The 26,859-nt window shown below is 46.1% G+C and overlaps 1 protein-coding gene across 1 annotated transcript in view; it reads right to left on the bottom strand.

The window, feature by feature from the left end:
* Positions 1–1,704: 1,704 nt before the first annotated feature.
* The window catches only part of LOC117970223 (immunoglobulin superfamily DCC subclass member 3-like), a 33,347-nt gene continuing 8,192 nt past the window's right edge, over positions 1,705–26,859 (bottom strand). The window contains exons 2-14 of the mRNA XM_059007780.1: positions 24,993–25,298; positions 20,482–20,626; positions 19,535–19,665; positions 19,017–19,154; positions 18,551–18,709; positions 8,184–8,349; positions 7,121–7,371; positions 6,871–7,035; positions 5,409–5,597; positions 4,356–4,472; positions 3,536–3,665; positions 2,789–2,918; positions 1,705–2,354 (exon numbers count right to left, since the gene is read on the bottom strand). Of these exons, the coding sequence (XP_058863763.1) occupies positions 2,274–2,354; positions 2,789–2,918; positions 3,536–3,665; positions 4,356–4,472; positions 5,409–5,597; positions 6,871–7,035; positions 7,121–7,371; positions 8,184–8,349; positions 18,551–18,709; positions 19,017–19,154; positions 19,535–19,665; positions 20,482–20,626; positions 24,993–25,298 (2,108 nt within the window). The 3' untranslated portion in view covers positions 1,705–2,273. The remainder of the gene's footprint in view (positions 2,355–2,788; positions 2,919–3,535; positions 3,666–4,355; positions 4,473–5,408; positions 5,598–6,870; positions 7,036–7,120; positions 7,372–8,183; positions 8,350–18,550; positions 18,710–19,016; positions 19,155–19,534; positions 19,666–20,481; positions 20,627–24,992; positions 25,299–26,859) is intronic.

Here is a 26,859-nt window from a genome sequence, read left to right as displayed (position 1 = left end):
CAACTAAAAAACACAGGCGTCCCCTACTGTCTTCAGTGTTTACTGTCGGAAGAAATTCACAGAATTCCTGTGCTTTGGTAATGGCTCAATGTGACATAAGGTAAAGACTATGAATGTTAAACATGAGAGAAGTATTTGGTCATTTTAAGAAGTATTTGGCAAATTTCAACTCTACTGTAACAGAAGAATGCAAGCAGACTTCCGTGGAGATATATTTTAATAACATAGAAACTCTCTTCTATAAAAAAGATATCTCTCTTTATACTATTTTGTAAATTTTAAAATGCTCTAACATTCTGTGGGGCATCAAGTAAAGTTTATCAGAGACCATCTGAGTTTAAGTTCAGTAGATTAATGCAGCAAGTCAGTCACACTATTGTACTTGTTTTTTTATTAACGTACGACTCAGAAATGATCAACCTCCACTTTACTTGGAGCCCCCTTAGAAAGTTCAGAACTGTGTGAATCCCATTGTTGTTGTTTTAGAATATATATAAAATGAACACTGTTAGAAATCTACATCTTTGGACAGCATTCGCTTGGTTTTATATAAAATATTTGGATAGGTTTACAAAAAAGTCCTTTTCACATAAGCAGTGTCAAACCTGGTTTACTCACAGACGATACCAAGGCCTGGCGAAACTGGATCGCACCCTCGGCTGACATCACATGGGCGCTGGGGTGGGCGGAGTCAGACGATAGGTTGGGGAAGGTGATGTCACTGGAGAACTGACCAATGACTGCTGGACTGGCCGGGATCATTCCAGCTGAGAATCTGTCTGTAGTATTCTGTAACCCGAATGCTTCTGGTTGTATTCATTCAATTGTGCTTCAGAATTTTCTTTCTAAATTCATAATATTATTGCTTGAATTATTGCAGAGTGTGTTAGAAAACAAACGAAAAAAATCTATAAAACATTTAGTATTGGGAGGACCCACTGGAGCAGCGAAGGCACCAGACATCTGAGATCCAGTGTGAGTAGTTTTCTACTTTAGAGATTTCTTTTGGTTTCAAGGCATTGGTAGCAGGGGGGTTGGGGAGTCGCCTCCCATGGCTATTTCGTCAAGGCGGAACTCGGTATCCATGGAAACACAGGCGTTGGTTGGCACGTGACACGCTGGCATCAGCACTTGCAGGTTTGAGGTAGTCTTCTTTTGGCCGTCGCCATGGCGACGTGCTCTTGGCTCCAGACCCTTTTGTGGTTTTGGCTTCGACATTCTCATCAGGTGAGGTAGCTATCTTTGGAGGTAACGAGGTTTGGCTCACCCCACTGCCTGCCTGCCTGCTTCACCAAACGTTTCAATTGTTTGGTAGTTTAGTGTGGATAAAGCCAAAAGTATCAGGTGTGTTTGGCCTTCTGAGCTTACTAAAGCATTTAGTTCTGGTAGCAAGGTTCCTGTATTACAAACAAGGCTGTTTATTTTTTGGTTTTGTTTGTATAAGATTTACTGGGAATTGTAAGTGTTTATATAAAAATAAAACATCCATAACTACGAAACACAATCAAAATTGTGGACAAAACTGTCATGTAGGCAAACGTTTTGGCCAGAACATAGGAAAGGCCCCTAACCAAAACGAGTGCCTATCTGACTGTCTGATTCTCATATATATATATATATATATATATATATATATATATATATATATATATATATATATATAAAATGGTAAATCTGTAAAAAATAAATAAAACAAAACCGAGAATAAAGGACCTTGATTAAACTTGTAGCAGCTTTAACAAAATGTTTTAAATTAGTTTTAGCAGCAATAAATAAGAATTTGGTTACTTAGTTCTAATGAATACTAAACTGTGTCTTCACATTGTTGCTATAAAGTTATAGCAGCTTGGAGACAGTGTTTGGTATTGCTGTACTAACCAGCAGCTAAACACAGTTGAGCAGCACTACACAGTGCCACAGCCACCTGACTAGCTTCAGTATTCCACACACAGCACTTTTGGCTTTAAGTCCACTATGTGTCTGCTTATAGAACATTCTTAGATGGGAAAACAGCATGTGAAATCTGACACAGTATAGGGCAGTATTTCCTAAGGCTAATAATACCATAATACAGGTAATATGAGTGTGATCAGAACTTCTTTACATGCGCTTTCCTACAGCTAACAAAATCTGGCAGAGTGAGCTGAACATGTCTTAATGAACCTACGGGCTGCTGGAGGCAGGCAGGCAGGCAGGCAGGCAGGCAGGCAGGCAGGCAGGGGGAGAGGTGGGAGGGGGTGGGCTGGTTAGGGGGGTATCAGAGGGGGTTGTGTTTAGCCTGGCTGTCCAGGCTGGTGTTGTTCAATCAGGACCTCACACTGCGAAGGACTCTGCGTCTGTGCTGATGACTGGTTCTGAGAAACACACACAAAAAAAACAGAATTATAAATTGGCACAACTCTGCCCCTGGTGTATATTATAAACCATGAAGCCCCCCTCAGCCTCTCATACAAGCTCACACGTATACTGCACCACAGGAGTCAGCTGTGCATACTGTGTTATATACAATAATACAACATCAACAACACGCTGTCCCTAAAGAACACAAAACTGCTGCTATAAAACACAGTCCCAAACAATACCAATAAAGACATACCTGCATACAACATTAGAATACACAGACCCAAGCTATTGTAAAGGCTATACATGTGTAGGATTTTTGACTGGATGGTTTAAATGTTAACCAAACCTTTATCAACAGCAACAGCACTTCAACAGCAATACAGCAAATCGGAAAGAGAGCCCCCTGGTGGTAACTGAGACACTGCGCACCCTGACTGGGCCTCACCTGTGTGACGAGTTCAATGGCTTCAGCTGGTCGGCTGACTCCTTTCTTGTGTCCGAGCTGAGTCCCTTGAGCCGCCTCCGTCCCCCGGGGCACTGTCCAGCTCTCCTGGGTCCCCTTCCTGCAGAACAGACTGGAAACAGCCAGGGGTCAGTGTGCCACGCATACAGCCCCTCTCCCTCCTCTCCTCCCCAGCCCTTCCCTCCCTCCCTCTCCTCTCCCCAGCCCCTCTCTCTCCTCTCCTCTCCCCAGACCCTCTCCTCTCCTCTCCCCAGACCCTCTCCTCTCCTCTCCCCAGCCCCTCTCCCTCCTCCTCTCCCTCCTCCTCTCCCTAGCCACTAACTCCTCCTCTCCCCACTGCCCCTCTCCCTCCTCTCCTCTCCTCTCCCCAGCCCCTCTCTCTCCTCTCCTCTCCCCAGTCCCTCTCTCTCCTCTCCTCTCCCAAGCCCCTCTCCTCTCCTCTCCCCTCCCCAGCCCCTCTCCTCTACTCTCCTCTCCCAAGCCCCTCTCCTCTCCCCTCCCCAGCCCCTCTCGTCTCCTCTCCCCTCCCCAGCCCCTCTCCTCTCCCCTCCCCAGCCCCTCTCCTCTCCTCTCCCAAGCCCCTCTCCTCTCCCCTCCCCAGCCCCTCTCCTCTCCTCTCCTCTCCCCAGCCCCTCTCTCTCCTCTCCTCTCCCCAGCCCCTCTCCTCTCCTCTCCTCTCCTCTCCCCAGCCCCTCTCCTCTCCTCTCCTCTCCCCAGCCCTTCTCTCACCTCCTCCGGTACCCGAACATGAGGAAGAGCACACAGAAGATAATGCAGGCCATGCCGATGTGGATTCCCACCACGATCCCTGTCATGGAGCCGTCGCTGTCCTGCCTGCAGTTACACCCCGCCTCGCTGCCTGCAGAGCAGGGACACACAGTGACACTGAAATAACAGGGCATGCAACAGCCCCAGCACACTCCACCCAATACAGCCATGACACAGAGAGGGGAGTGCAGGCAGCACCTCGCTGTACCACAGGTATCCATTGAGGCCATGCGTTCAGGAGCATCAAGTTACCGGACAAAGTCATTGTAGCTAACAAAGATCACAAATCTTACCTGCTGTGCACTTCTATTTGTTATATAGGTATAAAATGTGAAGATTTGAAAGAATAGATAAAGAATGATATCCAGTACTACAATAGGTTAAAGAAATCTCTGTTTCCATGCCATGCTTTCACATAGCGTTGCACTTCCTTGGTCATTTTACCTTGAGCGTGAAATTGTCCCCACCCCATTCAACAGCTTCTTTCCTGCCACTAACCAGCTAGCTGCTTCTTTACTGGCTGACAAGCTTACAGCCAGTAACATCAACCCAGAAGACACTGCTCTGGTTAATGACCTAGGAAGTGCAAATTATTTCCTGTGTATAAGGCATGGAAACTGAGAACTTTCTTTAATGTAGTACCAGATGTTTTAAAATGAAACTACAAGCTTTCTATAACATGTGTTTCTTTCAAAACTACACACTTGAGAGCTGTGTAGCCAATGGAAGCACAGGGCAGGTAAGATGTATGGATTTGTATTGGGATGGAAGCACAGCCTACCTGTACTGGTCTTGTCGCTGCTGTCCTCCTCCCTCATTGAGACGATGCGGACCGTGCTGTTTCCATCCCCGTTTCCATTGTAAGCCAACAGCTTGATCTCGTACACTGCCATGGACTCTGCAACACAGAACAGGCACAGTCACAGCAGCCCAGGCACTCCCGGGCCCCCTCTTAGAGCCCCCTCTACTCTGTCTGAGATAAAGGGTGCTGTGCTGAATGCTGCTGTATTTCAGTTAACACGGATCTTCTCTTACAGTCACACCATATTCATTGAGAGAGTTTGCCACGAGATTGAATGAAGAGTCTGTTACAATGGTGGTGCAATTGAGCTCAGGAAGCTGGGAAAAGGTCTCTGGAAGAAAGTATTCCGAATGTGTAAAGATGCTGTCCTGGGATTGCTTCTGTATTTTATATTGTGGAATATGAAGTTAGATAAACATGGAGAGAAATATTATCATGGCCCCTGACCTTATGAGAAATACACCCAGGTGTGAGATGCTGAGAACAGAACATTTGAGCGAGTGAGACGGTGGATACTGTGGCTAAAACACTAGCTTAAAAAGAAACCCCATTACAAATCCTATACATGTTTAACATAATCTTTCATGTGTGCTCTACGACGTGATGGATTTTAGGATCCATGAACATAAATTAGATCTTTCATTTAAACCAAGAAACTACAGAATGATATCGCAAAAGTCTACAGGAAGCCATAACAGCAGTACAGTATTATATGTTAGATTTTGAAATGTCACATTTTTCAATTGTCAGTTTTTTGTTAAATATACAGAAAACTACAAAGCAGTGTGTAATATGTAAACGTAACATTATTCAGCAGGTTTCATTTGACTTCATAAAGCAAATTCTATAGGGTGATGCAAAACTTTTAGCCACAGCTGTCCATATTAGTTCAGATTTACTAGACCTGTTATCTCCATGTACTTAGACTGTGCTGTATGCCAACGAATTCCAGCTGTACTTGCAGCCCTTTTCAAACAGGACACAGCACCCTTTCTGAAGCTCCTGTATAAAAGCCCCAGCACTAGGACTGACCGAGCTGGGTGAACACGAAGGCATTGCTGGTGCTGGGAAGCAGCTGTGGCCCCTGGAAGTCTGGGTGAGGCAGCCTGCGATGGTACAGCTTGAAGCCCTGCACCCGGCCTGGCTTGTGAGGCAGCTCCCAGAAAACCTGCACAGCACTGGAGTTCAGCACCCTGGTGAAGAAGCCACACGTGGCTGGAACTGGAGGGGAGGAGAGGGAGATAGAGGAGGGGTAAGGAAATAAATCTGATGTCTGCAAAGCAGTGCGCACAATGGAGAAGTTTGCACACAGAGCTTACACACAGAGCTTCAACATTTAGCGTTAGACAAACAATGTGGCACAGTTATAAACAGAAATCAGATAAGCTGGTGTTCTGGGAGAAAACTCAGGTAAGGAGATGGTGTGGTCCAGTGGTTAAAGAAAAGGGCTTATAACCAAGAGGTTCCCGGTTCAAATCCCACCTCAGCCACTGACTCATTATGTGACCCTGAGCAAATCACTTCACCTCCTTGTGCTCCGTCTTTCGGGTGAGACGTAATTCTAAGTGACTGTGCAGCTGATGCATAGTTCACACACCCTAGTCTCTGTAAGTCGCCTTGGATAAAGGTGTCTGCTAAATAAACAAATATAATAAAATAATAATGGTCTGTCATCAGGAGAGGATTCAGGTAGCTTTTCTCACTCGTGCTCTCAAGTGCCTGTCTTATATATCTTACCTAACTGCGTGCGTGTGAAGCGGAACTTTGTGAAGTCTGCTTACACTCCACTTTCCTAACATTTATTATTATTATTATTTCTTAGCAGACGCCCCTTACCCAGGGCGACTTACAGTTGTATACAAAATAAAATACATACCAAGAAATATCTACATTTCTGCTTTCCTAACAATATCTATTCCTTTCTTGGCGTGGAGTTACAATGTTGTTGCAGACACAGACCATACACAAGGTCAAATGTACCTTGAGTGGAAAAGCACCTCTGTTGATAACAGCACACCCTGCAGCTGTGCTCAGCACAGCGCTCAGTAAGTTGCCTGGATTCTCTTTCTTCCTGTCTTACAGGCAATAGGACCCACACAGCTTCCTATGGGAACCTTAGAACACCAGTGTATAGTTCAGGTGGGACGCATTACCTGTGCCACAGGAAGGAAGTTAATGTATACTGGAGGGTTGTGGCAGGAACAGGGCTTTCGTTACTTAAGAAAACTTGAAAAGTAAAGAAAACGTTTGTTACATTACAAGCCATTAGTTGGCAAAAACGTTTGATGATCATTCCGCTCACATAATAGTCTGAAAGCTGGCAACTTCTTTACAAAGACTTTTAAAATGATTATTTTTTAAAAAAACGACTGAATATCCATTTTCTGTGGGCACTAACACAACAACAGGGCCTGATAGAAAACTCAATTAGAGGAAGCCACCCTGCCACAGCCCCCAGGCACCCCCATGCGTTTCCCTGGCAACGCAGACTCACCATCTCCCAAGGTGGTTGCCACAACGCTGAGGGATTGCTTGCTGGCCCCGAGCGGGGAGTAAGCCTTCAGGTAGATGGAGTAGGTGGTGGAGGCCTCCAGGTTACTGAAGAGATGCTGGAACGTGGTCTTACTGACGGCCTCCTGCAGCTCTTGACTGTCCGGCTCTGAAACAAAGCAAGAGAATCACACGAGTCACACAGGAGCGCAGGGCTGGGGCTCAGATCAACCGGACCACAGAGCCGCTCCTACCCCCGATCTTGCGGATGTGCAGGACGTATCCGATGATGCCGTCAGTCACCTCCGTGGGGGGCTGTGCCCAGGTCACCTGGACGGAGGTGCTGGAGAGGGGGGAGGCGGACAGCTTCTCCGGGGAGTCCGGCAGCTCCCTGGACAGGGACACTGCCAGCCGGGCGCTGGCCTGGTTGGTGCCGGCTCCGTTCTCGGCGATGCACTGGTAGATCGCTTCGTCCTCCGAGGTGATGCGAGTGATGGCCAGGGTGCTGAGGGGAGAAACACTCACTCACTGAACACAGTCACCACAAACCAGCTCCTAGAGGAATGAGATCTACTAGCACTGCTTCTGTTTGAAGGAACCACCCTTCTAAAAGGAAATGTTCACTTACCATAGTTTGCCATATTTTTTTTTTATATTTACCATACCTCTGTGTTTTACAATGCTTGCCTATGCTTTACCATCTCTCTCTGTGCATTACAATGCTTCCCTATGCTTTACCACACATCTCTGTGCTTTACAACGCTTCCCTATGTCTCTCTGTTCTTTACAATGCATGCCAATTGTGACTTACAACTACGTCTCTCCCGAAAGACAGAGCACAAGGAGATTAAGTGACTTGCTCAGGGTGACACAATGAGTCAGTGGCTGAGGTGGGATTTGAACCGGGGACCTCCTGGTTACAAGCCCTTTTCTTTAACCACTGGACCACACAGCCTCCTATCTGTGCTTCCCAACGTTTTCCTATCCTCTACCATCACTCTGTACTTTACAATGCTAAAGGGGTGCTAATCAGTGTTTTTAAATCTATTGTGTCCCCCATATAGCGGCAGCAAATATCATTCGTCTAAGTTGTTTGTTTGATCCGCTACTAAAGACAGAACAGCAGTGACCTCTGGTGGCAGAAGAGTAGAACTGTTATTCACATAAAACGCCCTTAACCACTTACAGTATTAAACACTGGTTAATAATAATAATAATAATAATAATAATAATAATAATAATAATAATAATAATAATAATAATAAAAACATTTACAATTTACTAAACATGTGTTAGAGCTGCCCCTGGTGCTCGTACCTGTTGTTGTTGGTGAGCTTGACGTTGTCTCCAGGAGTCAGGATCTTGCCATTCTTTAGCCAGATGAGGTGGGGCTCCGGAACCCCCTGCGCCACACAGCTGAACACAGCACTGCTCCCTGCTGGCCTGGAGGAGGACTGCGGCCATTGCAGGAACTCAGGCGGAGCTGCGAGGAGGAGAGAGGGGGAGGGAGTGAGAGATGCAGGACGTAACACATTGGGTCTGAGTTTCAAAAGGACTGGGAAAGTGTTAAAGTTACAGAACTAGAAAGAAACATTTAAAGGCAGTGTAAGTAATAAGGTTGTTTATTCATTATTTTGCAACTTTAAACGTTGGTCCCCTTTTTGTCAGAAATTGGTAATTTAGAAAAAAGGTTTTGAAAATCAGCCCGCATGCATTCTATATACAGTTGAAATGCACGTTTACTAAAGCTACACCTCCTCTCTGCAGTCATCAATCTATTAATAGAAAGCTGTAAAACAGTGACGGATTTCTACATAGCACAATAGAACAATAAAAACCTGTTGTAGCAATGCAGAGAGGAATTTCTCCATTTGTAAATGATCATACACATAACTCTTAAACACTCAATAGTGCTCCTGTCTTCCAGTCGAAGCGTTTCTCATTACATGTATTACGTTTGTCATGTAATATTTCTAGCCGAGCTGGTTCCTATAGACCAGAGTACTGAAATCCTGTTTAGGGCAGTTCTGCACTACCAAAGCTGTCCTGCAGAGGGCAACAAAGACGTGCTATTGCGACCAAGCATGCTTGGGTGTGGAGAAGCAGACGGTGGGTCTCATTTCCAATAGCTGGTAAAGAATTAATTCTTCAAACTCTCTGGTGTATATCTGTTTAGGCATCTTTTAAATGAAAGTTATCATGACGGACAACATTTCTGTAGTTTTATACAAATATTGATCTAATAATTAGCATGAATTTAGTGATGTTTATTAAAGTATTTGTGCCTATTGAAGGTTTCTAAAAAACGTGTTTCCTGCATATTTATAAGCTGTCATTGATCAGTCACTATTCAGTAAAAAATCCTTCTGCATCAAACAAACAGGACATTGTCCTTTGTGTGCAATGTTAATTTCAGGTAACCATTGCAAAATACAAGCCATGCTTTTGAACACGAATGCATTATTTTAACATTGAGAAAGAAAACGTCAGAAAATGGATTTCAAGTCTGAAACTCAACAAACAGAACGGAAGTAAACTTTTAGTATCTTCTGTCTTTTACGCCTCAAAATGAGACTTTCCACAACATAGCCCCGTTCACTAACCACACCCACTCGGTTCTGACCCCTCCCATCGGTTCCGTCCCATTGTCTCGTAGCCACACCCTCCCATAGCCCAGCCCCGAGCTTGTGACTGTGGGACAGCTGTGCCCCATTGCCAGCGTATGACATTGATCTCAATGGGGGACAATGGCAGCTAAATGGCTCTGCCTTTCCCTTGCATCTCATTAGGCGCTCCAGAGCTGATCTATCACCTCAGTGTGAATAAAGCCTCCAAACTGCTATAGAAACCGCACTGGAGGAGTGGCTGCACTATTCAATATGGGATCATTCATCAATCTGGAGAATTCATGTAACCCCCCTACCCCCCATTCTTAGGCCCCTTGGTCTTGCATTAGCTTTCTTTGATAAAAAGGCACTGCTCTTCCTATTGTATTGTATGGTTTTTTAACCTTAGTACTGCGCTGACCCTGTGAAAAATGACCTTTTCTTACCCTGAAACATGTTTCTGAGTATTAGATATTATATTTGTTATTTTAGTTTTGAAATATTTGAACTGAAACGTTTCTGGGTTTTACAAAAGCTATAGGTCAGGTTTTTTTTTTAATCTACTGTTGATTTATTCCAAGACAATATTTTGTGTTCTCGTCTCCCCTGGTTCAGGGTGCAGTGTTCTCCTCTCCCCTGGTTCAGGGTGCAATGTTCTATTCTCCCCTGGTTCAGGGTGCAGTGTTCTCCTCTCCCCTGGTTCAGGGTGCAGTGTTCTCCTCTCCCCTGGTTCAGGGTGCAGTGTTCTCCTCTCCCCTGGTTCAGGGTGCAGTGTTCTCCTCTCCCCTGGTTCAGGGTGCAGTGTTCTCCTCTCCCCTGGTTCAGGGTGCAGTGTTCTTGTCTCCCCTGGTTAAGGGTGCAGTGTTCTCGTCTCCCCTGGTTCAGGGTGCAGTGTTCTCATCTCCCCTGGTTCAGGGTGCAGTGTTCTGGTCTCCCCTGTTTCAGGGTGCAGTGTTCTCTTCTCCCCTGGTTCAGGGTGCTGTGTTCTCGTCTCCCCTGGTTCAGGGTGCAGTGTTCTCATCTCCCCTGGTTCAGGGTGTAGTGTTCTCCTCTTCCCTGGTTCAGGGTGAAGTGTTCTCGTCTCCCCTGGTTCAGGGTGCAGTGTTCTCGTCTCCCCTGGTTCAGGGTGCAGTGTTCTCCTCTCCCCTGGTTCAGGGTGCAGTGTTCTCCTCTCCCCTGGTTCAGGGTGCAGTGTTCTCTTCTCCCCTGGTTAAGGGGTTAATCGTATCATCAGAGACCTGCGTTTGTTCAAACATGGTTTGGCAAGAAATCTTGCAGTTTGATCTTCCCTACTTTCCCAGAAAGATCACCCTATAGAATTAACTAATTTTGCTTCATAAAGTTGAATGAAACCTGCTAAATAATGTTACGTTAACATATTGAATTACATACCGCGTTGGAATTTTCAAAAAATGTGACATTTCGAAATCTAACACATCTAAAAGTACTGTACTACTATTATGGCTTCCGGTAGACATTTACAATATCATTTTGTAGTTTCTTTGATCACATGATGTTAAATACAAGATCTCAATTATGTTCATATAGGTTTTTTATGTCTAAAATTGTAGATTCAAATCTTTCGCCCATAGCTGTATAGTGCAATACCAATGCAATGCCCGTGCGCTTTGCTATGCTGTGGGTTCACAGCAGCCAGTGTTTTGTTAAGTGTTTCTAAGCCACCTGAGTGCTTGTGGAGCAGGTGGAAGGAGCTCGTCGGGGGTTAAGACTGATGTTCTTTCCACTTGAATGGGACTCCAACGGCTATAGAGCTTCTGAATTGGGGTCTGAAGTGCTCCCCTCACACTGTAATTAATCTCAGCCGGGCCAGAGGAGAGGAGAGAGGGGAGGGGGGAGGAGAGAGAGGGGGGAGAACCCTTCACACTTGAAGTTCAGAGTGGTTTGTTTATCTTCAGCACCACACAGCTCCTCTGGAATGGAAAACCGCAGCAGGGTTCATATGCAGGGCTCTGTGTTTAAAGAAACCTTTGAAAAATGCCCGTATATCACCCTGAAGAAACCCTGCATAGCGGGACTGTTTAACACAGCACAGAAGCACTGACAGCAGAATGGAGCCGCTCCTGCACAGCAGTGGTCCTCGTCCTCGCACACACTGTGTGTCTGGTCCTGGTGTGGTACTGTGGAGCGACAATGGGGTACCAGTGGGTATTGGTTTTTCATACTATTGGGTTTTATATATATGACCTGCTGTGGTAGCATTCTCCCAATGGCTGCTATCGTTTCCCTTCGACAGCTCCGCAGCATTGTGTGCAGGGCTGCACTGCAGCCGGTTTGCAAGTGATTACACTGGGGTTGCGTGCTTTAATTTTACCATAGTATACCGCAGTGACATTTTATAAGAGGACTGATTCTTCAAGCTAGTTTAAGGAAATCAAATACATTTCCCAAATGTTTCTTTGTCAGATTTCAGTGCAGGCTGTGAAAATGTAAACTTGTAAACGGTTAAAAATAAAAATCCTGAACGGTCGATAGTGTTTACGAAACGTTTACCCGAAAACACACGCTTTGTGAAGGTCTTGCATTGATTTGATCACTATTTCATCTCTTTTTCTCTGTCTCTCCCCCCTCTCCCTGCTCCTCCTACCCCCACTGTCACCTCTCGCCGTAACCTCCGCTCTCTCTCCCCCTCTGTCCTTGCCTCCACTGCTCTCTCTCACCTCCCTCCTATCGACTCCTTTTCACAACTCTCCGTAGACTCTGCTACCTCCACCCTCTTCTCCTCACTCACCTCCTCCCTCGACTCCCTCTGTCCCCTCACCTCCCGACCCGCTCGCCCCTCCCCTCCCCATCCCTGGCTCTCCTCTGTGCTCCGCTCGGCAAGAATCACACTGCGATCTGCTGAAAAGAAATGGAAGAGAACCAAACTCCCTGCTGCCCTAGACCTTTACCGCACTCTTCTCTCCTCCTTCTCCTCTACTCTCTCCTCTGCTAAATGTGCTTATTTCCAATCTGTAATCCAAGCCTCCACTAACAACCCACGTAAACTATTCTCTACCTTCTCCTCCCTCCTAAACCCTCCCCCCCCTCCTCCTCCCTCCTCTATCTCCCCTGACGACTTTGCCTCCTTCTTCTCTTCTAAAATCTCAGATATCCGCAAACTCTTTAACACCTCTCCCTCCCCCGCACCCCCTCCTGCTCCAACCCCTACACCCACTACATCCCCTACTAACTCGCCCTCCCTCTCCACCTTCTTGCCCCTCTCAGACTCTGACCTCTCCTCCCTGCTCCAGGGTCACAAACCCACCACGTGTGCCTTGGACCCCTTCCCCACTCACCTCTTTCAAGCTGCTGCTCCTGCTCTACTCCCCTTCATCTCCTCCCTCCTCAACACCTCTCTACTTTCTGGCATCTTCCCCTCTGCCTTCAAAAAAGCCTCTATCACTCCCCTCCTCAAAAAACCTACCCTCGACCCCACCTCCCTCCAGAGCTACCGTCCTGTCTCCCTCCTACCCTTCCTCTCCAAAACCCTCGAGCGGACTGTACACCGCCAGCTCTCTGCTTTCCTGTCCAACCACTCTCTGCTTGACCCTCTCCAATCTGGCTTCCGCTCTGCTCACTCCACTGAAACCGCCCTTCTCTCTGTCACCAACTCACTTAAGTGTGCCCGAGCTGCCTCTCTCTCCTCTGTCCTAATTCTCCTCGACCTCTCTGCTGCCTTTGACACTGTTGATCACTCTATTCTACTATCATCTCTTGCTGACCTGGGGATCTCTGGCACTGCTCTGGCCTGGTTCTCCTCCTACCTCTCCAACCGCACTTACCAGGTAACCTGGCGTGGAGCAACCTCCACACCTCACCCTCTCTTGACTGGAGTCCCCCAAGGGTCAGTCTTGGGTCCTCTCCTGTTCTCTCTCTACACCCGCTCCCTGGGCCCCCTCATCGCATCCTATGGTTTCTCATACCATTTCTATGCTGATGATGCTCAGATTTTCCTCTCCTTCCCCACCTCTGACTCCACCATCTCCTCCCGTATCTCTACCTGTCTGTCTGCTATTTCCTCCTGGATGCACTCGCATCACCTCAAACTCAACCTCTCTAAATCTGACCTCCTTTTCTTTCCCTCCTCCTCCCCCTCCTCTGATCTCTCTATCTCTGTTCCTCTGGAATCTACCACACTCTCTCCCTCTTCCTCAGCTAAAAACCTTGGAGTCACCCTGGACCCCTGCCTCTCTTATTCCCAGCACATCTCCACTCTGGCACGCACTTGCAGATTCTTCCTGAGCAACATCCGAAGAATCCGACCCTTCCTCACCAACTATGCTACCCAGCTCCTGGTCCAGGCCCTGGTACTCTCCCGCCTAGACTACTGCAACTCCCTCCTGGCTGGCCTCCCTGCGTCCGCCACCCGTCCGCTCCAGCTCATCCAGAACTCTGCTGCTCGCCTGGTGTTCTCTCTACCTCGCTTCGCCCACGCTACTCCACTACTCCGCTCGCTCCACTGGCTCCCGATCACCGCTCGCATCCAGTTCAAGACTCTTGTACTAGCCTACAGATGCCTTGATCAGACTGCACCCAGCTACCTCCAGACCCTCATCTCTCCCTACACCCCCACTCGACCTCTCCGCTCCGCCTGCACTAGAAGACTGGCTCTACCTCCGCTACGCTCCCCTGCCTCCCGAGCCCGCTCCTTCTCCACCCTTGCTCCGCAGTGGTGGAACGACCTTCCTACAGATGTCAGGACTGCCCAGTCCCTGACCACATTCCGGCGCCTCCTTAAGACTCACCTCTTCAAACAGCACCTGTAGAACTCCTCTGTTGTATCCTGGGACACTATCACCCTTCATTTAAATATGCTTTATTTTGCTCTTATCTGCCCCCTATTTTACTGCATTTAATCCTGTACCTCAGAATATTGTAATCTCCCAAGTGTTTAATCTGTAGTATTTTGTACTTAATCATATCCTGATGTAACTATCACTACTTAATCATATCCTGATGTAACTTTCACTATTATCTGCTGTATTATTGAATTGTGGTTTGTCACACTTGAGAATTATTGTATTTCTTGTTCTTATTGTATGACTTATATTGTAACACTTGAATGTATTTGTATTTGCTTGCGATTGTAAGTCGCCCTGGATAAGGGCGTCTGCTAAGAAATAAATAATAATAATAATAATTTGTTTATTTTTTTTAACATTCAGAGTCCAAGTTAAGTTTTTCCCCATCCTCACGTACGATTATGAGGACTGTGTGTGTGTGTGTGTGTGTGTGTGTGTGTGTGTGTGTGTGTGTGTGTGTGTGTGTGTGTGTGTGTGTGTCTGTGTGTCTGTGTGTGTGTGTGTGTGTGTGTGTGTGCGCTGGTTAATACAGTATGGCGGTGTTTACATGCACAAGTCATGACAGTTTTCCTCACAACGTGTTTGCTGTACTTTTCAGGAAATGCGTTGCTATGCAGTTCTGATTTAGGAAAAAAATCGGCCGTACCAATGCAGATTACTTAATTCATAGTCATTTAGGGGAGGGGATATTTAAATGTCCGTGTCTGCTTACTAAGAAAAGAACGACTCTGAATATCGTGAGGAGAACTTCATGCGTTGCCATGAAGGTAAAAACATTTAACAAGAGAAATGAATTCACGTGTTGTCGCAGACATAAGCTACTTGTTTGTCTAGTTACCTTTCCAACACACACACGCAAAATTATATAAAATATAATTTCTACTAGTGGAAGTTTTACTACTTAGAATAGGGGGAGATTAGGTGAGAGTAAGTCAGAAGAATGTGATCTTGACTGCTGAAATCTCGTGAGCCACAAGCACGATTCCTGCTCCGGTTCACGTGGGTTTTTACAGCTATTTCTATCGTGAGAAATCGATGCCGTTAAAGTCGCACTGCCAGAAGGACATCCTTTTGCTGTTTCACGATGTGTTCGCGTGACAACATCACACAATCATGACTGTAGAGTCGATTTTCACGTGCATGTAAACCAAGCCTATGTTAGAGTTGTATTCACTGTTTCTGCAACTTCAGAATTAAAGTTCCCTTCCACAGCTCTTTTGTACCTCCTGAAAGCGCTCTGATTTATACCATTGATTATCCTGATTTTCTCAATAGTGCTGATCTTGACTCTGTCTCTCCGCTGCAGACAATGCCGCTGACCGGCCTCTTTGTCCAGCACGCTGCCATTCTGTCATCAATCTCTCCGACCGCTTCTAAAACAGCCAAGTTCATCCGATTCATCAGCTGGGTCTGTCCGGGGTCAGGGGTCGGAGGGGAATGTTAGCGCCTCTCCCACACACACCTCCCCCACCTCTCCTTGTGCATTGAGGCTGGTCGGATGGCTTCTATTGTCCAGCTCCACACTGCAGCTGCCTGGCGCTCAGCAGCATATGCAATGAGGTGCTTTCTCAAGGTGAATGGGAGTCAATGCAGGCTGGAGTTCAAGGGGAGCCTGACAGAGGGGTCGGGAGAGGCTGTGTGAAAGGGCAGCCCCACAAACACACTCCTCACAATCCAGGCACAAACACACTCCTCACAATCCAGGCACAAACACACTCCTCACAATCCAGGCACAAACACACTCCTCACAATCCAGGCACAAACACACTCCTCACAATCCTGAGCTGAGCTATGCAGGAGGGGCACTGTGAGTACTAAAAGAAACTTACTATGAAATTGTTTAAAGTGACATGTGGAGCTCCTAAGTGGTGCATCCGGTAAAGGCTCTCTGTGTGGAGTGCAGGATGCACCCTATAGCCTGGAGGTCGCCGGTTCGAGTCCAGGCTATTCCACTGCCGACCGAGCTCACAGTTGGCTTAGGTCGGCCAGGGTGTCCTCGGCTCATCGCACAGCAGCGACCCCTGTAGTCTGGCCGGGCGCCTGCGGGCTTGCCTGTAAGCTGCCGGCTGACGGCACACGCTTCGGAGGACAGCGTGTGTTCGTCTTCGCCCTCCCGAGTCAGCGCAGGGGTGGTAGCGGTGAGCTGAGCCTAAAAATAATTGGCCGTTCCAAAATTGGGGAAAAATAATAAAAAATAATGGGCAAAAAAAAAAAAAAACTGCCCAGTCCCTGGCCACCTTCCGGTGCCTCCTGAAGACACACCTCTTTAGACAGGACCTGTAAAACTCAACTCTCCCCTTCTGGACAATATAGCACTCTGCCTTTAATGCACTTTAACTTGCACTTATCTGCTCCCTATTTTACTGTATTTAATCCTTCACTGAACCTAATCTGTAGTATCTTGTATTTCACCTGCACTCATATCTATCCCTGATGTATCTATCAACACTGTTATCTGCTCTTGAACTGCCCCGATATCAAATCGTACTGGGTTTTGTATTTGCTTTTATTAGGACTGAAGTCACTGTATTTTGTATCTTGCTCTTAATTGTACTATAATTCTTGGTATGTATTTTTTGTATACAACTGTAAGTCGCCCTGGATAAGGGTATCTGCTAAGAAATTAATAATAATAATAATAATAATAATAATAATAATAATAATAATAATAATAATAATAATAATAATAATAATAGGTTAGTTAATCAAGCAGGCTAGTTACACACATCATGCTGACTGTCTCCCAGGATACTGTTACCATATAGGTAATTTTCCATTTTGGATCTTATTATAGTTTCCATAAGTTTACATATAATAGAAGTCAGGCTATTGGTCTGTAGTTACCTGGTTCGGTTTTGTCTCCCGTTTCGTGGATCGGTGTTACGTTTGCAATTCTCCAGTCTGTCGGTATGCAACGCAATCTAATAGTTATCCATAGTTATTAACACTCAATAGTGCTAAATTAGGGAAATGCTAAAATAAAGAAATACATCCAGATAAAGTCATTTTGCAACATTAAAGACATTGAGAAAGACTTCATTGAATGTATTCAGTGTCTTAGTCGAAACGTTTGTCGTTGATTTTATTAAGTTTTTTTTACTGTTTCTAAAATCAAGACTTCGAGTCGAAACGGTTGTCATTGGATTGTAGAAGTTTCTTTCAGTATGACAGCATGCAGCTCCAATGTTTATGGATGAATCGCCTGGTAAATGTGTGTGCCCACGATTAGTCATTTGTGCTCTTAATCCATATGTATGTTGAGTATGTATTATTAAGACCTATAGACTTATAATGCAAATTAAATTATAAAAAGGCTATGAACATGATTACGTTTTGGAATAATACTGATAGTTGTCATTTTCATATGATTACGTTTCCAAACTACAAGAGAAATGAATTGAAGGTCTTTTAGTTGTTTGTTATTCAGGAACATGAAGACTTGGATAAGCGCATGCTTTCAGTTTCACGTCATAGTATTAGTCATTGACTGTTTAACATTACAGCTATGAATGTAATGTAATTACACGACCCTTTCCTTGGGTTCACATTGCTTTGATGAGTTCACATGACATTACCATAGACTGGGGTACTAACTGATTGATTACTTATTGATTTTAAATCAATTAAGACTTTCCAGGTCTGTACTTCCCATATAAAAAATACTAATAACCATCCAAAAAATACTATAGTTCTACAGTATAGTGCAGTATAGTGTATCATAGGAATCTTTAATGTTGGGGAGGGCCAGTGCTGAGGAGTAACGCATTGCATGTGATTAATTACTGTAATCTGATTACATTTTTCAGTAACTTGTAACTGCAACAAAATGTGGTAATGGATTACATTTTATGTGAAAAAAGTTACTTTTAGTTACACTGAAGTGCTGCAGCAGTGCAAGTCACACGCCACATGAACGTAGAAATGGTATCAGAGGAGGGAACAAGGGTTCGATAGCTGGATCCTCAAAGAATAATTAGGGCTGCAGCCTGACCTAAAGAAAATATCTCTGTAACTTGTAAACTGTGTCTGAGAAGTAACTATTTGGAACTGCAACAAGCAAAAAAAAATGTAAAGTAACAAGTTATTGTAAGTAGTTTGTTCAAGAAACTTGTAACTGTAACAGATTTTACATCTTGAAAATAACTTCACCAGCGCTGCGGACAGCATGTATTTCGATGGGTTTAAAAAGATCTTTTCTGAGTTCCACAGCAGTGGGCTCAGTGGCTCAGTGCAGCTTTCTAGTTCTCATAGAAGAAGCCGTGGAGTCGCCTCTTACCCTGAACCACGAGCCTCCCCAGCGCGGTCCGTCTCATTCTGGTCCCGGGGCGGTTAGCTGCACACACGTACACCCCTGAGTGCTGGAGTGAAACATCCGAAATCATCAGGTTCCCCGTCCCAAGAACCTGGATCCCCTCCACGCCGATGGAGCGCCCATCTGCCAGGGAGACACAGCGTTTGGACAGTTATCACAGGCGGCAATCTAAAGGAGCGCTAACCCTAACTTTACAATCCATTTCCTTGACTCTCGTCAGTACCAGTGCTGTTACCACCGCTGTACCTTTAAAGGAAGCGCGACCCACGGTTTTGAAATCCATTCTCAGGCCTCTTATTGGCATCAGCAATATTATCATACAGTTTTAAGCACACGGTTTCTGAATCCTAGTTTCATCGTGTGAGCTAATCCAGCAGCACAACCTATCACAGGAACAACAGTGTGTAAAGTGGGCGGGGCTCTGTCCTACCCTGCCGGCTCCAGGAGACGATTGGTCGAGGGTTGCCGGTGGCGATGCACTCCAAGATGGCGGTCTGGTGGACGGTGAGAGTCAGGTTCTGAGGTCCGGAGAGGATGAATGGCTCTTTGTAGGTCTTCGGAACCATAACTAGCAAAGAAATGAAACCAGAAACACCATGAAGAATGAACTGCTTCTGTAAATCATTCCACAATAGATAATAAACAGGGATTGTGAAATACTACAAGCCAGTTAACATGGGCAATCAGGGAGCAGTATTTTACCAACACTACAACTACTACTGCAAACACTACAGCACTCATAAATGACAATATAAAACTAAAAAATATAAAGGACTAATTAAGGATTGTTGTCTCTTAGATAAAACAGTGCTTTGAAAAACGAGAATATAACCCTCTCTGAAACAGTTTAAAATGGTTTCCTGAACTGTAAGCTTGAAGTAATGAACCAGAAACCGTTAACAAGTCCTTCAGCAGTCCTTGTGCACGGGGTCCAGTACTGGTGCTCACCAGACACATTGAGCTGCCCCTCGTGGCTGTAGCGCGTGTTTGCAATGTTGGTCGCCACGCAGCGGTAGAGGGCGGAGTCTGAGCGGCGCACTCCGGTGATTTGAAGAATGCCGGCGGGAAGCAGGGTGTACCTGCAAGGAAAGCAAGAATTGAAACAGCTCCGTTTAATATCACCTGCGGAACTGGGAATAGAACTGCCAGTTCCCTTCCTCTAAAAGGACCATACAATAAAATGATTTCTTTCTTCAGCCCTGATGTCAATCTATGAATACGAACAAAAAATGCTGTTTAAAGGTTTAGCACGGTGTGCTTGCGCTGTCATTTTGCAGGTTTCTCCCATGCTTTTCCCATGGTTATAATGCATTTACCATGTAATGCAATGTTATTTTTATATGCTTTAGCATACTGCTCTGGGCTTTACAATGCTTACCTATGCGTTTCCATGCTTTCACTTTGCCTTATTACACTTTGCTACGCTTTTAACTTTTATAAGGTGCGTGAAAACGAATTCTACCCATTTACAGCCTTGCAGGAGCAACGAAAAAGCAAGCAGCTTAAAAGAGCAGCTGTGTAGAATTGTATTCACGCTTCTTTCTATTTACAATCTCCCTGTATATCATTTCTGTTCTGTTTCATTCTTTGGTGACCTTTTAAAAAGTTTAAAGTACCCATGTGTACAGCCGGCACACCAGAGTGCAGCCCTTAACCTGCCCCCCCTGCAACACCCCAATGGAAGAAACATTTATTCCACGCTGGTGTATTTATTACATGTACTGGGGGCTACAGGGGGACAGGTTGAAGGCGACACTCTGGTGTGCTGGCTGTACTTTTAGATATTTCTCACACATGGCTTTAAAAAGTCACCAGGATGAGTGAAACAGCATACACAGCGATTGTAAATGAGAGGAATTTATTGGGTGATGTTTCAGACTCGTGGGAGTCCTTACCTCAGGTCGTTGGTCTGCAGAGCTGTGCGGTTCCGTTCCCAGCTGATCACAGCCTCCGGGATCCCCTGGACCTGGCACTGAAACCGGGCCACGCCTCCCTCCTCCACCAGCATCGACTGGGGGTGAGTGTGGAACTTGGGGAGAGCTGAGAGCAGAGAGAGGCAGGGTGTCAAAGGAGGGCTTCCTCTAAATGAAATTGCCATCACCTTGGTAACCGCTCCCCTAACAATAACCCCACCCCCGTCACCCATAACTCAGTTCTATTAACCCAGCACTCGGACAGTATGAGGCTGTAGAGGAGGGGTCAACAGCACCCTCCAGGTTAGAGAAAGGTCCTGGAGAGGGCAGGGGGTGGGGGCAATAAAAATCACAGGGGGGGATAGTAAAGAGAAAAGAAAACAGGCTTCTTTTGTTGTTAAAAAAGAGATTTAGGGTCTAATTTATGCAAATAACCCCCCTTCCCAAAGCAATGACTGCAGTGGTGGATTTGGTGCTGTGCTGTACAGCTATAGCCAAAGGTTTTGCATCACTCTATAGAATGAACTAATTTTGCTTCATAAAGTCGAATGAAACCTGCTGAATAATATTGAATTATATATCGCTTTGGAGTTTTCCACATACGTAATGAAAAACTGACAAAAAGGAAGAAATTGACATTTTGAAATCTAACTGTTATTATTATTATACTATCATGGCTTCCAGTAGACTTTCGCAATATCATTTTGTAGTTTCTATATTTACATGATGTTAAATAAAATATCTAAATGATGTTTATATAGTTTTTTTCCCTTTATTAAATTATGGCTCAATCCTAAAATTCTAGGTGATGCAACACTTTTGGTCTGAGCTGTAGTATTACTATGCGCTTCTGTTTATCATATGGGTCTCAAATGTTGAGTTTTGAAAGAAACACATATTATAGTAAACATGAGATCTGGTACTACACAAGGTTAAAGAAATCTGTGTTTGCAAATCAGAAAGCATCGCACTTCCTTGGTCATTTCCCCATCCCTTTCAATGGCCCCTTTCCATCTGCTCCCCTATTGACTGACATCCTTTCATGACCCTGAAGATACTACTGAAGTAAAATGACCTAGGGTAACGGATTTCCTCAGAGTGGCATGGAAACTGAGAATTTCAGATAGAAGTAAATCTAGCAGCCATTTTGCAGTTTCCCCTGTGCTTTTTCCATGGTTATATTATGCATTCACCATAGTTTATCATGGTTTGCCATGTTTCTCAATATGCTTTACCTTACCTCTCTGTTCTTCCCAATGCTTTACCTCACCTCTCTGTGCTTCCCAATGCTTTACCTCACCTCTCTGTTCTTCCCAATGCTTTACCTCACCTCTCTGTTCTTCCTAATGCTTTACCTCACCTCTCTGTTCTTCCCAATGCTTTACCTCACCTCTCTGTTCTTCCTAATGCTTTACCTCACCTCTCTGTGCTTCCCAATGCTACCTCACCTCTCTGTTCTTCCTAATGCTTTACCTCACCTCTCTGTGCTTCCCAATGCTTTACCTCACCTCTCTGTACTTCCCAATGCTTTACCTCACACCTCTCTGTTCTTCCCAATGCTTTACCTCACCTCTCTGTTCTTCCCAATGCTTTACCTCACCTCTCTGTTCTTCCCAATGTTTTACCTTGCCTTCCCAATGCTTTATCTTATCTCTCTGTGCTGTACCCCTCGTTGCTGTGTGCTCTGCACTGTGCTGTACCCCTCGTTGCCGTGTGCTCTGCAGTGAATGTACCCCTTGTTGCTGTGTGCTCTGCACTGTGCTGTACCCCTCATTGCTGTGTGCTCTGCACTGTGCTGTACCCCTCGTTGCTGTGTGCTCTGCACTGTGCTGTACCCCTCGTTGCTGTGTGCTCTGCAGTGAATATACCCCTCGTTGCTGTGTATTCAGCAGTGTATAAGGGTTTCGCCTGCCTCTCTGTGTATCAGTGTATTTCCCTGTCTCTCTATGTTGAAGGTGTGCCATGAGCGCTCTGTGTATCAGTGTATTCCCCCGTCTCTCTGTGTTGAAGGTGTGCCATGAGCGCTCTGTGTATCAGTGTATTCCCGTCTCTCTGTGTTGAAGGTGTGTCATGAGCGCTCTGTGTATCAGTGTATTCCCCCGTCTCTCTGTGTTGAAGGTGTGCCATGAGCGCTCTGTGTATCAGTGTCTTCCTGTCTCTCTGTGTTGAAGGTGTACCATGAGCGCTCTGTGTATCAGTGTATTCCCGTCTCTCTGTGTTGAAGGTGTGCCATGAGCTCACTGTGTATCAGTGTATTCCCCCGTCTCTCTGTGTTGAAGGTGTGCCATGAGCGCTCTGTGTATCAGTGTATTCCCGTCTCTCTGTGTTGAAGGTGTGTCATGAGCGCTCTGTGTATCAGTGTATTCCCCCGTCTCTCTGTGTTGAAGGTGTGCCATGAGCGCTCTGTGTATCAGTGTCTTCCTGTCTCTCTGTGTTGAAGGTGTACCATGAGCGCTCTGTGTATCAGTGTCTTCCTGTCTCTCTGTGTTGAAGGTGTGCCATGAGCGCTCTGTGTATCAGTGTATTCCCGTCTCTCTGTGTTGAAGGTGTGTCATGAGCGCTCTGTGTATCAGTGTATTCCCCCGTCTCTCTGTGTTGAAGGTGTGCCATGAGCGCTCTGTGTATCAGTGTCTTCCTGTCTCTCTGTGTTGAAGGTGTACCATGAGCGCTCTGTGTATCAGTGTCTTCCCGTCTCTCTGTGTTGAAGGTGTACCATGAGCGCTCTGTGCCATGAGCGCTCTGTGTATCAGTGTATCCCCGTCTCTCTGTGTTGAAGGTGTGTCATGAGCGCTCTGTGTATCAGTGTATTCCCGTCTCTCTGTGTTGAAGGTGTGTCATGAGCGCTCTGTGTATCAGTGTATTCCCGTCTCTCTGTGTTGAAGGTGTGTCATGAGCGCTCTGTGTATCAGTGTATTCCCGTCTCTCTGTGTTGAAGGTGTGCCATGAGCGCTCTGTGTATCAGTGTATTCCCGTCTCTCTGTGTTGAAGGTGTGCCATGAGCGCTCTGTGTATCAGTGTATTCCCGTCTCTCTGTGTTGAAGGTGTGCCATGAGCGCTCTGTGTATCAGTGTATTCCCGTCTCTCTGTGTTGAAGGTGTGCCATGAGCGCTCTGTGTATCAGTGTATTCCCCCGTCTCTCTGTGATGAAGGTGTGTCATGAGCGCTCTGTGTATCAGTGTATTCCCGTCTCTCTGAGTTGAAGGTGTGTCATGAGCGCTCTGTGTATCAGTGTATTCCCCCGTCTCTCTGTGTTGAAGGTGTGTCATGAGCGCTCTGTGTATCAGTGTATTCCCCCGTCTCTCTGTGTTGAAGGTGTACCATGAGCGCTCTGTGTATCAGTGTATTCCCGTCTCTCTGTGTTGAAGGTGTACCATGAGCGCTCTGTGTATCAGTGTATTCCCCCGTCTCTCTGTGTTGAAGGTGTGCCATGAGCGCTCTGTGTATCAGTGTATTCCCGTCTCTCTGTGTTGAAGGTGTGTCATGAGCGCTCTGTGTATCAGTGTATTCCCCCGTCTCTCTGTGTTGAAGGTGTGTCATGAGCGCTCTGTGTATCAGTGTATTCCCCCGTCTCTCTGTGTTGAAGGTGTGCCATGAGCGCTCTGTGTATCAGTGTATTCCCCCGTCTCTCTGTGTTGAAGGTGTGTCATGAGCGCTCTGTGTATCAGTGTATTCCCCCGTCTCTCTGTGTTGAAGGTGTGTCATGAGCTCACTGTATCAGTGTATTCCCCCGTCTCTCTGTGTTGAAGGTGTGTCATGAGCGCTCTGTGTATCAGTGTATTCCCCCGTCTCTCTGTGCTGAAGGTGTGTCATGAGCTCACTGTGTATCAGTGTATTCCCCCGTCTCTCTGTGTTGAAGGTGTGTCATGAGCGCTCTGTGTATCAGTGTATTCCCCCGTCTCTCTGTGTTGAAGGTGTGTCATGAGCTCACTGTGTATCAGTGTATTCCCCTGCCTCTCTGTGTTGAAGGTGTGTCATGAGCGCTCTGTGAATCAGTGTATTCCCCCGTCTCTCTGTGTTGAAGGTGTGTCATGAGCTCACTGTGTATCAGTGTATTCCCCCGTCTCTCTGTGTTGAAGGTGTGTCATGAGCGCTCTGTGTATCAGTGTATTCCCCCGTCTCTCTGTGTTGAAGGTGTGTCATGAGCTCACTGTGTATCAGTGTATTCCCCTGCCTCTCTGTGTTGAAGGTGTGTCATGAGCGCTCTGTGAATCAGTGTATTCCCCCGTCTCTCTGTGTTGAAGGTGTGTCATGAGCGCTCTGTGTATCAGTGTATTCCCATCTCTCTGTGTTGAAGGTGTGTCATGAGCGCTCTGTGTATCAGTGTATTCCCCCGTCTCTCTGTGTTGAAGGTGTGTCATGAGCGCTCTGTGTATCAGTGTATTCCCCCGTCTCTCTGTGTTGAAGGTGTGTCATGAGCGCTCTGTGTATCAGTGTATTCCCCTGCCTCTCTGTGTTGAAGGTGTGTCATGAGCTTAGGCGCCCGTGTCACTCACATGCCAGCTGCACGCGTGCCCTCCTGCTCAGCAGCATGCCATAGCGGTTCTGCGCTGCACACTCGTACTCGCCCGCGTCCGTCTCGTTGCCGTCGCGCCGCTTGTGGAAGTTCTGAATCAGCAGAGAGCCATTGACCAGGACGCTGGCTCTCTGCCCCGTCACCATAGCAACTCCGTTCTTCCGCCAGGTCACTGAGATAGGCCCCTCCCCTTCCACCTGGCAGTTCAGCATGAGGGGGCGGTCCCTCACTGCGATGACATCACTGGGCTCCACCAGGAATGCCAGCTCAGGGCTGCCAGCCAATCCTGGAGAGGAGAGAGAGTTCCGGAGCAAAGATATCCAATAAAATCACATGCTGTACAGCTGCTGTGTCCCATATTATTACTGGGGACTTCTTGACCATTAAAGCAGTGCTAACTGACAAGGGCCTAAAATGAAATCTGTCCTGTGGCAGTGGCTCACCTATAATGAAACTACCATAAGGGGTATGTTTGCAGGACTTCTCTATTGTCTTATTGTTTCCATGTGTATTGAAACCCATTTGTGTAACTTTGCTCATTTTAAGGTCCTACTTTGCATCTATATTATAATGTACCGTCTGAAAATCTGTATCATCTTTTAATATCTATCCCATTTGAACTCACAAAAAAGGGAAGATGTTTAAAGGCAGCGCTGAGTGTGGGTGCGATATCTTCATGCTGATCACCTTGTGTAGATATTATTATTTGTTTATTTAGCAGACGCCTTTATCAACGGCGACTTACAGAGACTAGGGCGTGTGAACTATGCATCAGCTGCAGAGTCACTTACAACTACGTCTCACCTGAAAGACGGAGCACAAGGAGGTTAAGTGACTTGCTCAGGGTCACACAATGAGTCAGTGGCTGAGGTGGGATTTGAACCGGGGACCTCCTGGTTACAAGACCTTTTCTTTAACCACACAGGAGTCTTTCCAGTCGACGTATTGACAGTCTGCAGATTTCTGATCCTGTTTTAGTTTATTCACACAAACACACATTTACTTCATGCAAATCCATTTTTAAACTAATAACAAGCCAGATGAAACTATTCAGTAAACATCAGACCCCTAGAATGATCAATTCCACCATATTTGCTTAAAATTTCGTTGTTGTTTAGCAGATGAGTTCCTCATAACTCAGCCCTCTGAAGTGCAGTGCAGGTGGAATATTGCATCACTACCTCCAGTGTGTGAAGAAGCTCTTGTCTCTTTGTCTCTTTCTCACTCTCTGTCTGTCTGACACTCAGAGTGACAGGAAGAGACCATCATCACTCCGACACACCCTACACAACCTTCCAGCTCTGCCATTGATTCAGAGCAGCATCACTCCCACACACCCTACACAACCTTCCAGACACTGCCATTGATTCAGAGCAGCATCACTCCCACACACCCTACACAACCTTCCAGACACTGCCATTGATTCAGAGCAGCATCACTCCCACACACCCTACACAACCTTCCAGACACTGCCATTGATTCAGAGCAGCATCACTCCCACACACCCTACACAACCTTCCAGACACTGCCATTGATTCAGAGCAGTATCACTCCCACACACCCTACACAACCTTCCAGACACTGCCATTGATTCAGAGCAGTATCACTCCCACACACCCTACACAACCTTCCAGACACTGCCATTGATTCAGAGCAGCATCACTCCCACACACCCTACACAACCTTCCAGACACTGCCATTGATTCAGAGCAGTATCACTCCGAATCGCTGGGATCCTTGAAGACCTGACTTGACCAAGTTATGAGATCAATCAGAATCACTGGGATCCTTGAAGACCCGACTTGACCAAGTTATGAGATCAATCAGAATCACTGGGATCCTTGAAG

This window comes from Acipenser ruthenus, chromosome 35 (assembly GCF_902713425.1).
Source record: "Acipenser ruthenus chromosome 35, fAciRut3.2 maternal haplotype, whole genome shotgun sequence".
In the NCBI taxonomy this organism is placed as follows: Eukaryota; Metazoa; Chordata; class Actinopteri; order Acipenseriformes; family Acipenseridae; genus Acipenser; species Acipenser ruthenus.
This window is presented reverse-complemented; position numbering and strand designations above follow the sequence as displayed.